Source organism: Nannospalax galili, unplaced genomic scaffold (genome assembly GCF_000622305.1).
Source record: "Nannospalax galili isolate Female #2095 unplaced genomic scaffold, S.galili_v1.0 scaffold85, whole genome shotgun sequence".
NCBI lineage: Eukaryota > Metazoa > Chordata > Mammalia > Rodentia > Spalacidae > Nannospalax > Nannospalax galili.
The window spans coordinates 11168693-11181569 of NW_008358866.1; the positions used below are offsets into that span (position 1 = coordinate 11168693).

Below are 12877 nucleotides of genomic sequence, written 5' to 3' on the forward strand. Positions count from 1 at the left end.
AGACTAAGGAAAGAGTTCCAGAAGTGTGTTAGTACAGAAACAGGTGATGTCATGAAAACAGTCAGACAATCCAAGACAGCACAGAATAAGAAACAAGTAGATGAACTCAATGAACTGGTGAGAAATTTTAATTATAATTGTTTGGTTTATAGCACTGCTGACATTTGTTAAGAGTGCTTTCTGATGTGTGAAGAAACCCTTCGTTTCACTTTGTAATTTATTTCTAACTCTCAACATCAAACAAAACATTTTTAAAATAGCTTCAAATTTTCAATGCTCCTTTAAGGAATTTAGAACCAAGTATCTTTAGTGAGTCTCCATCTCTTTTATTGAAATAAAGTTACTTGTATACCATCAATAAGAAACTATTTTCTTGCCAAGCCTAAAATTATATTTTTTTGTTAAGATTTTCATTTGTGTGTGTCTGCGTGCATGTATTCCACATGTGTGCAAGTACCCACAGAGGCCAGAAGAGGGTGTTGGATCCTCTGGAGCTGGAGTTACTTTATGAGGGTGCCAGGAACCTGAGTCCTCTGGAAGAGCAGCAAATGCTCTTAAGCACTGAACCATTTTTCCAGCCCCCTAAAATTCTTATTAAAAAAACCCAAAATTACAGGGGCTGGTAGGATGGCTCAATGAATAAAGGCACTTAAGTATCAAACTGATGACCTGAGTTTTATCACATAGACCCATATGGGGGAAGGAGAGACTTGATTCCCACATGTCCTGTGAGCCTTCCTCAAATGTACTGTGTCACACAAACATCTTCCACACACACCCCAACATCCACAATTAAAATGTAATGGAAAAAAATTTAATCATATATTGTACCCCAATAAATAATTTCACTGTCATTAAAGATTATACCTTGAGTCATATTTGAGAATAAATGACATTTAATCAGATTTGGAGAGCTCTTCATTATAGGCCAATGTCACCTGAGAAAACAGATCTGTTTCACAGGTAAATTCTCACAGTGAGAAGCAACTGCTTGGTGGCCAGCCTGGTACATCAGCATGTTTCGAGACTTCAAGTAACAAGGAATTTGCCAGAATCTAAAAGTAATGAAGGCAAAATCTTGGTTGATAGATTTTACTGAACTTGTTTTCTTAAGCTTGGGATAGAAGGAAAAATAATAGACATTTAAATTACTAAATGCACTGCTCTTTAATGAAATTACCTGGCAAAATTTAATTGGCCTTTATAGTTGATCAATACTGACTGCTCAGGGATCATATCTGATTAGATGGTAACTCTTGCTGAAATATGTAAACAACCAGGCCAAAATACATATGGGGGGGGTGGGACTGTGTAATTCTTCAAGAAAGTGAAATGCAGTTCTGTGTGGTAGAGACTTTGGCATGTGCAAAGCCCTGGGTTCATACTCCAGGACTGTCTCTTCTCTCTCTCTTCTCTCTCTCCCTCCCTCCCTCCCTCCCTCCCTCTCTCCCTCTCTCACAAAAGGGATAATCTCCAGAGGATACTATGATCAAAACAGGAGGTTAAGCTAAAGTATTTAAAACTAAGAAGAGTTTTTAAAGTGAATGGGTAAAAGGTAAGAACTTTAATATCATACTGTTTTGTTGTGTTTTTAAATAGGCTCATCCAAGGATTATCTAAGTGAATGTATCTGTATTCAACTTGGCTACTTTCTGTAAATAATATTCAGTCCCTATGATATACATGTTTACGTGTATAGACAGAGGGAAATTTAAGAACAATTGCTTCTGAGCTCACCAGTGACAATGAAGTTTGAAGGAGGAAACAATTTTTTATTAGGCTTCATTTAAATGCCAAGAACTATACATTACTCATTTAGTCATAAAAACAACCTTGAGTGACAGGCATTATTATCTTCATTTTACAAGCCAAGAGAGTTGAAGTTCAACAGGTAAAGTGACTTACCAGCTTATTTAGCTAGTAAATGTTAGTGCCAGGTGTGAGATCCCAACTGTTCTTTCCAAAGCCTATACTCCTTTCACTACATTATTCTACCCCCATAGTAAAAGTTCTTCCCTAACGACCACAAAGTTATACCTGCCACTCCTGCAAACTGAAAATGATATCTAAATGTCACAAGAGAATACAGTCGTCAGAAAGGCAGAACTTCATGATGAGAAATGTGTAAGTCTATGTGCTGGGTACACAGAGTAAAAAAGATCTATGAGTCATCTCTCACAACCCACTAAGTGTTTAGTTGAAGATTGCTCTTTATCATTTAGATGGCAATTAGAAGTGTGTGAGACAAACTATCCCTTAGGAAAAACTGGCTAAAGAATAAATCATTTAAAGTGCTTTACAGACATTGTCTAATACATTTTCATATATCCCTGTGAGCTACACAGCGCTACATGAAAAAGCAATCCTAATTTGTTTACAGACATTCATAGGTGATACAGTGTAAAGTGGAAGGCTGGGTACAGCTAACAGTATTAGACTTACCTGGGGCCTACGGCAGTTTGGGCCATTTCAGCTGCAACACCTCTAAGTTAATTAACCACCATTGCTTCTCCTTAACCTGCTTAATGAAAATGTCACTACCATTTCGGCCAAGAGAGAGCGAAGCCAGGCAAGTCATTTAAAATTTTCTTTTCCCCGTTCAAATTGCCCCACCATGATCTGATCAATGATAAAATTTCCTCTACCTTAGAAACAATGGAAGATAGTCATATTTGCCTTCCCCAAGGGACACTGGCTTTTAAGAAGCAGTGAACTGTGAATTTTCATCCAGTCGAAACCAACTACTTCACAGAAAGGAGAATTTGTCTTAGCCTCTCGGGAAGATTCAGGGTAGTCACTGTCAGACTACCATTCTTTCTTCCCAGTTTAAAAAACAAAACAAAAGAAAATGGAAATGGAAAATGTTTCACCTGCAAAGTCCCCATGCTGGAAACGGAGTACATGTGCTTTACATTCTGTCCCAGGGAAACAGGCATTAAGGATGATGGGGTGGGGTGGAATTTTACACATGAAACTAATGTGCATTGGATGTTTTGAGTTTTATCTTTTCAGTACACTTTAATGTAAGCAAGAATAAATAAAGCAATAGTGTAATAATTTTCTAAGCTCATTTCCACATCAGTCCTTTCTTTTTTGGTAAAAAATAATGGGTATTTAGAATTGTTCAGTTAGACTCAGATTAGATGGCCCAATTTTGTTGGCAATATCAAAAGCATCATCATCAAGAGGTCATGGAACACATGCCTTCTTCTTTGCATCAGGCCTGAGCAGGGTTCAATCCTTTCCATATCAGTGAGTGATCCCTGAAGTTTACCACTCTCTCAGGCAAGAAATAAGTTTCCCATGACTCTCTTCCCTTTCATTCATGTGTAATCCATCAGCATATTTTGTCAGGTTTTCTTGTCCCCAACATGTCTACTTTTGTTTTCTCTGCTTTACTCCCACTTTGCTCAAACTATTACAACAAACTGAAGCCACAGGGTAGGGTGCACAGTTTCTCAGAAGTACAAATATTTTGGTATATCCTACCATTAAGAGCAGAAGGAAACAAGATAGAAAAGAGGCAAAAAAAGTAGGAAAAGCAATATAGTCTCCTTGGGATAAGGAGAGAATTTGGAGAGAAAGCACCGGAGGCCTATGAGTGAACGCAAGTACTTGCAATCCAAAGACAAACAGGACCCTTGTGAATACAGGGTAAATTCAGAACATGTTCCTTATATTGGTCTAGGGAGATAGCTCAGTTGGTAAAGTGCTTGCCTTGCAAACACGAGGCACTGAATTTGCATGCAAAACCCATAAGAAACAAACAAACAAAAACTGGGTGTTGTGGCACATATTTGTAATCCCAGCATTGCCTAGGTGGAGACTGAGCCCCTTGGTGAGTTCTAGGCCAGTGAGAGGCACTGTCTCAAGAAACGAGATGGACAGTTCCTGATGAATAACACCAAAGATAACAGAATAACACCACCCTCTGGCCTAAATATACCCATCAACAGGCACACACATGCACTCACATATGCACATACACAAAACACATACATACACACAAAGAATGTGATCCTTACATTGAAAACTATTTACAGTACATGAAACTTTTACTTTATACAATTCCCAAGTGATTACTGACATCAAGATGTTTATATCATTCTTAAGGTAAAAGCTTTCAAATTGAAAAAAAAATAGAATTGGGTAATCCTTTATAGTTTTGTGGTTTATTCTTTTCTCTCAGTTCTCAAATACTTGAATAAACATAACTTCAATATTTGGTTATCATTTGATATGATTTGAGGTATACTTTACCAAAGAATTTAAATTTCTTGTGACAAAAATAAGCCTTTCTCATTTTCTTAGAGAAAAAAATTCATTCATTTAGACAAGCAAAAGTTCATTTTTTAAAATATTTTCTTCTACAGGGCTAGAAAGATGGTTCAGTGGTTAAAAGCACTTGTTCTTGCAAAGGACCCAGGTTTGGTTCCCAAGACCCAGATGGTGCTGACCACCTTCTGAACTCCAGTTCCAGAGGATCTGACACTCCTTTCTGGACTCCTCAGGCATCAGGTATGCATATGATGCACAACATACATGCAAGTAAACACTCATACACATTAAAAAAAACTGTGAAAAATATATTTTCTACTATAATCTTAAAAGTTCTAAGAAGAAAAGTGTATTTCCTCTAGTGTTCTTCATTAAAAGATCCTCAATATGAAATTGAGAAATGTTAATATTTACTAAGTTCAAGGCATCTCCATGTATTAAAATATAGTTTTAGCTCAGTGTGGTGGAACAGGCTTTTAATCCCAGCACTGGGGAGGCAGTGAGTTCAAGGCCAGCCTGGTCTACATATCAACTTCCCAGGCCAGCTGTCTCAAAAAAAAAAAAACAGAATTATAATTTTCATACAAAATGGACACGTGTCAAAACTTTTAGTTAATTCATTAAGAAAACGAGTAAGATGTTACAACTAGTTTAAAAGAAAATTTTTAATACCTACATATATATGGGTCAGCAAGAATAGAGAAATAAATTTGCTTAAGAGGTAAAACTTCAAATCTATTTCCACAGGGCAATAGTCAACCAAATCCCAAATGAGGTAAAATTTGCATTTCTATGGATGAGGCATTTGCATTACTTGAAGTATTATATAACTTACAAGCATGAACAATAACTCAAAGACAATAAAAGGCTTCATAGAATCAGATCATCTGGACAATTCACAGCCTTCCATTTGAAAATAAACATATTTTCAGGTATTTGTCTTTCACAAGTTTCCCTGCAAGTAATACAAAAAAGGACCAATTCCCTGTACTCTAACACATAAAATCTAGAGGGAAAGAAGCAAGGAAAGGAAAATAGACATAGTGACCGAGTGGCTCACAAGGTGCACCAGTTTCTATCTTCTCTCCACACAGACAGAACTGACGGGTCTCGTAGCTTACATGGGATAAGCAAGGAAGAGATCTGTTCTGATTGGGTGGGGACTCTGCTGCATATGTACTGAAGGTAGGAACGAAGTGCTATGAAAAATCAGAAAAAGTTTGTATTCCCTTAGGAGCTATAGGTACGCATTGAAGAAACAAAAATCTTCAGAGAATTTAAATAAGTCCACTAGGGAGCTGGTGAGATGGCTCGGCAATTAAGGGCATTGGCTGTTCTTGAGGAGGGTAGGGGTTTGGTTCATCCTCACTGGCAGCTAACAACTGTTCTTAACTCCAGTTCCTGGGGATCCAACACCCTCTTTTGGCCTCTGGAGGCACTGAATACACATGATGCATTTACATGCATACAGGCAAAACACTCATACACATTAAAAAACACAAACAAACAAACAACAACATTAAAAACCAAGGTGTGGTAGCATATACCTTTAATCCCAGCACTAGGGAGGCAGAAGTGGGTGGATCTCTGAGTTCCAGGCCAGACCTGTCTCAAAAAGACCAATAAATAAATAAAATTTAAAAACAACAATAAAAAAGTAGAATAATAGACTGGTGGGGTGGAAAGAGCAAGTATTTCAAGCAGAGGGAATCAAATTAGTCACTTTTCTCAACTTAAGAAACTTAAAGGAGGAAGTATTTTGGCTCCTGGTTCAAGGGAAATGATCGGTTATGACACGGAAGGCAATGGCAGCAGGACTGAGAAGCTGCTTGACACATCTCTGTGCATCAGGAAGCAGTTACTGGGTCTCAAGTGAAGTCAACCTGTAATTCTCAGCCCTGCACCTACAGCACGAGGTTGGCCAGCTAGGCCCACGTCCAAAAGATTCTACAACCTTCCAGTACTTGGGGCCAAGTATTCAAGCACATGAACCTATAGGAGGCATTTTACATTCAAACGTTAACAGGAATAGAAAGAGAAAGGCCACAGACAGGCAAGGCTCTTGGCTCCTAGCTTAGTGTAACTGGATAGAATATGAGCTAGAAAGAAAAAGAGGTTGATTTAGGTCCTATCACAGCCACTGTTAAACATGTTGAGAGGTTGGACATTCATTTTGTTCCATGGGGAACCATCAAAGTTAAGTAAGAAAGTGACAAGATCAAATATGTCAGACAAATAATCCTAGCAGCAATTATAGAAAGAGGAGAGGAACAAGAAAGAGAGGAGAGAGGGAAGGTGAATGAGAGGGGCAGGGGAGAGAGAATGACAGAGGAGAATGAAAAATTTAGAAATTAGAGAGAGGCCAGTAGAAGTCTGTTGCTTTGGTTAGAGCTTAACCATAGTATTCTGGGGAGGAAACGCGAGCTTTGGGGGAAGGCAGGGTGAATAGGACATGGCGATTGATAAGTGATTCACTCATTCTTAGATGTTGTAGTCCTATCAAAGATTTGAGAATGTTTCCTTCTCACTTGCGCATTTTATGTATGAACTACTACTCAATTAATGTGCTAATATGATTATGTAATTTGTGACATTTATGCATTTTTAAGTGTCTTGATTTTGATGGCCTCCTATCAGTAGGGACTCTCATATCAAAGCACTGTGCACTTACAGTGCTTGGGATCCATCCTTGGCAATGAGTGGATAAAATTTTTTATTTGAATAGTTTGCTAATTTTGCTTTTTGCTGATTTCTTACATATTTAAATGGTTGTTTTATATATATATATATATATATATATAAACATATGCATTCTTTTTAACATTTTAAAGGTTTATACTTATTATATTTTATTATATTTATGTATGGGGGAATATGCACATGTATACAGGTGCCCACACAGACCAGAGGTGTCAGATTCTCTTGGAGCTGGAGTTACAGGCAGTTGTGAGCTGCCTTAATAGGTGCTGGGAACCAAGCTGGGAATGAGCAGCAAGCACTCATTCTTAATGGCTAAGCCATCTCTCCAGCCCTCAAATGCACATTCTTGAAGCAAGTAATATAATGGATAAAGTTTGTATTAGGAGATTCCATTCTGTGTTTCTTGATTTTTGCAATCTGTTCGATTAGACTCACCACAAATTCATAATTCTGCTATAAAGATTTTTAAAAAATGTTTTATTATTTTTGCTGGGCATAGTGGCACACATGTGCCTTTAATCCCAGCATTTGGGAGGCAGAGGCAGGCAGATCGCTGTGAGTTCGAGGCCAGCCTGGTCTCCATAGCAAATCCAGGCCAGCTGGGGCTACAGGGAGACCCTGTGTCAAAAAGACAAGAAAAAAAATTTATTATTTTTATGACTATGAGCATATTGCCTGCATGTATGTAAGTGCACCTGTGTCCTACACTACCCACAGAGGTCAGAAGGCATCAGATCCCCTGGAACTGAAGCAACAAATGGTTGTTAGCTGTCATGTGGGTGTTCTTAACCAGAGCCATCTCTCCAGCCCCAAAGAATTTTTAAATATTTTATTTATTATTTTTATGTGTATGAGTGTATTGCCTACATGTATGTAAGTGCACCGAGTCATACAATGCCCATGGAAGTAAGAAGAGGGCGTTGGATTCCCTGGAACTGGAGTTACAGATGATAACCACCATATGGGTTCTAGGAACTGAACCCCAGTCCTTTGCAAGAGCAACCAGTGCTCTTAACCACTGAGCCATCTCTCCAGTCCGTCCCCAAAGATTTTTAAAGTAATTTTCCATTTGGTGCAGACAATATGTTAATCCCTTTAATGGGCTCATGGACCCAACCTTCTAAAAAAAAAAATGAACATGCAAGTGAGTCAGTGCCAAGCTCTCCACAAACAGAAAGTCCTGAAGGATTTCCCTCTGGTGAACCTGACATGATTCTACACGTAAATCCAAGTCATGGTGCTAAGGGTAGTCCTCACATTAAACGGTAATATAACCATGTTTTATTGCAGTCAGAATAAGCTACATAAAAACCTTAGGGCTTGTATTAGTTACTTTTCTGTTGTTGTGCTAAAACACCATGACCAAAGTAACTAATTTATAAAAGAATGAGTTTGAGATTATGGTTCTAGCGTTAGGAGTTGATAATGGCACAGGAGGCCTGGTGGCAAAGGTGGCAGAGCAGAAAGCCAAGGGATCATATCCTCAAGTAGGTACAGGATGCAGAGAATAACTGGAAATCCAGGAAGGATTATTCGCAACGCCTGATGCCAGTGACACTCTTCCTCCAGCAAGGCCACACCTCCTAAAAACTCCCAAAGCAGCGCCACTAACTAGGAACAAAATGTCCAAATACTTGGAGCTCATGGGGGATATTTTATTCAAACCACCACAGCACTTCAATTATCCAATGTCTTGTGATGCAGACACACCCTTTCTTTGAAAGCATATACTTATGTGGCAGTAGGAAAAGGAGATGAGCAGAGCAAAAGTGACCTAAAGGACAGTGGCTGACGTATTAAAGAGTAAACCTAACAGGATGGATGGCGTGCAAAGAAAATAATGCTTCCCAACACCCTGCCTCTGAGGTCCTATGAGATAATCAATAATGCTGAACCCAAGGTATGTTGAAAAAGTCTGGAGAAGAATCCAGGTTACATGTGTCGATCAGGTGTGACAGGTAACACTGGACACTAATTTGAAACTTCGGTTTTCTAAGAAAAAGAACAAGCAAATGGGGAAAAAAAGAAAAAAGAATCTTTTGAAAAGCAATTTCCTATGAGGGGTTTTAAAAAGCAAGACTAGGCTGGGCGTGGTGGCACATGCCTTTGATACCAGCACTCAATTCCAGACGCAGAGGCAGGCAGATCTCTGAGAGATCAAGACAGCCTGATCTACATAGCAAGTTCCAGGCCAGCAGGAGCAACAGAGAGACCCTTACTCAAAAACAAACAACAAAAAATAACACGAAAAGTAAAAATACAAAAAAAAGGCAGTATTGTTGGAGAAGCCTGGGAAAGGGGCCAGGCAGGGTAATACACGCCTTTAATCCCAGCACTGGGGAGGCAGAGGCAGGTGTAACTCTGTGAGTTCAAGGCCAGCCTGGTATACATAGAGTTTCAGGCCAGCTGGGGCTACAGGAAACCCTGTCTCAAAAAGACCAAAAAAATTAAAAGAGAAGCATGGGAAAGGAAAGAAAGCCAGGAGACAGCATCATGAAAGTCGAGAGGATGAAGAAAGTGACTATTTCAACAATGCTGAACAGGGAGGAAGCATAAGCTGTGATGGACATTTGAAAAAAAAAAATGTTTGATTTTGTGTGTATGTGTGTACAGGAGGGAGGGAGTTAAGTGCATGTTAGTATCACCCCTGAAACTGTGACCATCCCATGTGAGTGCTGGGAATAAAACTGGGTCCTCTGCCAGAGTAGTACAAGCTCTTAAGTGCTGAGCCATCATCTCTCCAGTCCCTTGGCTAACATTTTAAGGGCAGTTTTAGTAAAATAATAGAAACATTGTCACCTTTTTTTCATTTCTCAAGTGTTTCAAAGAAAAAGCCAGGCATGGTGGTATATGCCTATAATCCTAGTACTTTTCAGGAGGTTCATGCTTGTAGGATCACATGTTCAATGCAGCCTGAACTATAAAGTAAGGTCTTGTCTCTCCAACCAAAAGCAGTAAGTAACCCAAAAGAGAGAGTGATGGAGTGTTTCTGGTAGACCTTTGATGATTAAGAGAGAAGAAAAATTGTTTGATGTACTAAGGGAGACTTTAAGATAGGAAGGATTTGGCAAACAATAAAAAAGGGTGTGGACACAGATAAAATGACAGCCATGGGAAAGGGGAGTGAGGACATTTTCTTTGAGTCAGAATGGAAGGAACAAAGGATGACAATTTGTTTTAACATTATATACTATTGAAAAAAGCAACAGCAAGGAGATGGAGATCAAGCCACATCTGAAAATCATTTAGAACAAGGACAATGTGAACATTTGTTGGGTAACTCAGTTGATAGTGAAAAGATGAAGTGTGTGGGTTAAAAGTAGATGAAAGTGGAAGGCCAGTGATAGGTTTAAATTTGAAATAACAAGTAGCTAATTGAGAGACATCCTAGTAGAGAGACCCAGCAGGTAGATAGCTCTGTGGTAAGGAGATGAACATGGACTGATCTAATCTGTGTGTGTGTGTGTGTGTGTGTAGAAAGTAACAACCGATCCCAGGAGAGTGATAGGACCTGACAGTGAGGTGATACTAAAACAACAGGAAGCAGCAGAAGTGGGCTGATGACAGACACCTGGCTAGCACTATTATTTAAAGAACGGGTCTAGGGGAGGAAAACTTGATGGGTACTAAATAAAGTAGAATGGTCAACAGTGTCAGAAGCTACAACACAGTCCAGAAAGATAAGAAATATAGCGTCCTTTGTATTTAACAAGAGTTCCTTTTGTATAGCCTTGGTGAACAACTGTGAAGTATGCTGAGCACAATACAAACAGCAAGTGAAAACTGCAAGTCACTACCCTTTCTAAAACAGATGAAGAAGTAAACACACAGGAACACAGAATCCATGGGTGTTTTTAATTAAAAGAGAACTCTGTAAGAGGGGCCACCAGCAGGAGGGAAGGGTAGTTCACAGGTGACACAGGGAGGGAGCGACTTAATATGGGAATAGCTAATGGCAGGTCAAAACTACCAAAAAAGAGAATAGGCTGAGGGGTTAGCTTCATAATACACGAAAGGAAAAAAAGTGGTTCCCAGCTATTTACACTATTTCAGAAAGCCTTCTGGAAATTGCAATTAAAGAAAATGTCAAGTTTCTTTACTTCTGGCAAGCATTACACCAACGCAGTGGGTTAACACTGGTTACTGAAGGCTAATCAGAAATTCTAATTTGCTACTGATGACATCATGGAAATGTCTAGGATGTGATTGGCAGACCACATATTGTTAGGCCAGTTATCTGGTTGTTACAATATCTGATTTAATTCTGCCAGCATGTGATCAACTTCAGATGTGAAGAATGACAGCCAAAATTAAGCAACCATTTGCAGGGAACAGTGCCGAAGTATTTGTACACTTATTTAACTTTATTGCTTATTACCATTACATCCATGACAGTGATGTATGTGATTTCATTTAAGTGACAAAAATCTTTCAAGATATGAGGCCCAGGTTGGAAATAGAATTTTATAAAGCCCTTGTATGGAAAGGATGAGAATGACTAGACAAGATCTCTCCAATCCGTTCTGTCTAACATTCTAGAATATTGAGAGGGACCTATAAGCACAAGCTCGGGTAACAGCTAAATGGGAAAGTGGTAAAGAACACTTGAGAATGTCTGCAACTTACCAATGACTCATTCTAAACGCAATGTCAATGGCCATTCTCAACTTCAAGGCATCGCAAGACTAAATATATGATATATTATCTGTCGGGATAACAATGCCTTTCAAAGGAAAAGGAGTGCTTGTTTTATGGATAATCGCAAACCATTAAGGAGCAAGGACTGTCAGACTCCCTACATGTAAACAGAAAAGAGAATCGGATCCACTTCTTATTGACATCTACACAAACTTGAGACTCTAACTTCTTCTGTACTGCATGTACTTAGGCCTACTGCAACTGGACAAACTGGGCAGTACAAGAAAAAAAGTTTCAAGAGAACCAAACCCAAGGCAGTGGGCAGTAAAAAGTGAAGGCAGGTCTTCCGCCTGGGCTGAGTGCTAGGGCTCACAGCAATCCCAATACACCTGGCCAGTCATCTCTAGGTGCAGGCGAACTGGCCAGACAGGCTGAGGTGACCTGACGTTAAGTACGGGGACTTGGGGCGGGTTCAGAAAGTAAAGTTCAGAAAAGGGTGTGATAGGGTAGCAAGGAAGGAACTTTTCTTCCGGAACTGTAGTTCTATTGCCCCAACCTGGGCTCAGGTGGCAGTCAACTGCACCCAGAGGCAGCCCCGGAGCAAGCATCCAGCCCTGTCTGCAGGCCCTGGGCCCCTCGCCCCGCACCCCTATGTCTCTGCAGCCGCTGCCCGCCGCCACCCGTGACCCGGTGACCCCGGAGGCCCGTCTGGGCCCGGTGACCCCGGAGCCCTGGGCATCCGGACCCCCCTCGCAGGCGCAGCCTCTATTAAGGCAGGAGGCTACCGGGGAGGAGGAAGGGGAGGAGACAGGCGGCCAGGGCGCCTGGGGCACCGGCACGGCGGAGCAGCGGCGGCGGGGCTGGGGAGAGGCCGACGAGGGCCCGGGGGAGGCCGGCGGCGCTGCGGCCGCGGGCTCGGGCTCCCCGGCGGGCGACACGGTCGGCGGGCGTGGGCACTGGCGGCAGCTCCTCGGCTGGCTACGGCTCCAGCCGCCCCAGTGCTGCCCCTGCGCGGCGCCCCTTCCCCGCTCCCCCGCGCACTGTTGTCATGGAGGAACCAAGATGGCGGCTCTGGCCTACAACCTGGGCAAGCGGGAGATCAACCACTACTTCAGCGTGAGGAGCGCCAAGGTGCTGGCGCTGGTGGCCGTGCTGCTGCTCGCCGCGTGCCACCTCGCGTCGCGCCGCTACCGAGGTGAGCGGGCCCTCCCCCTGCCCGGGCCGGCCGGGGGAGGCGGTGCCGCGGCCCAGAGCGCTGGAG

At 41.3% G+C, this 12877-nt stretch overlaps 1 protein-coding gene and 1 long non-coding RNA gene across 7 annotated transcripts in view; one reads left to right on the top strand and one right to left on the bottom strand.

Moving 5' to 3' along the window:
- The window catches only part of LOC103725220, a 48067-nt gene extending 35229 nt beyond the window's left edge, over window positions 1-12838 (bottom strand). For all 4 annotated transcript variants that reach the window (XR_003847680.1, XR_003847679.1, XR_003847678.1 and 1 more), the window contains exon 1: window positions 12700-12838. This is a non-coding gene — a long non-coding RNA (uncharacterized LOC103725220). The remainder of the gene's footprint in view (window positions 1-12699) is intronic.
- The window catches only part of Casd1 (CAS1 domain containing 1), an 86104-nt gene continuing 85414 nt past the window's right edge, over window positions 12188-12877 (top strand). The window contains exon 1 of one of the 3 annotated variants that reach the window (XM_029558345.1): window positions 12188-12811. In XM_029558345.1, coding sequence (XP_029414205.1) covers window positions 12268-12811 — 544 coding nt within the window. In that variant the 5' untranslated portion in view covers window positions 12188-12267. The remainder of the gene's footprint in view (window positions 12812-12877) is intronic. The other 2 variants (XM_029558344.1, XM_008822560.3) reach the window with 2 other exon arrangements.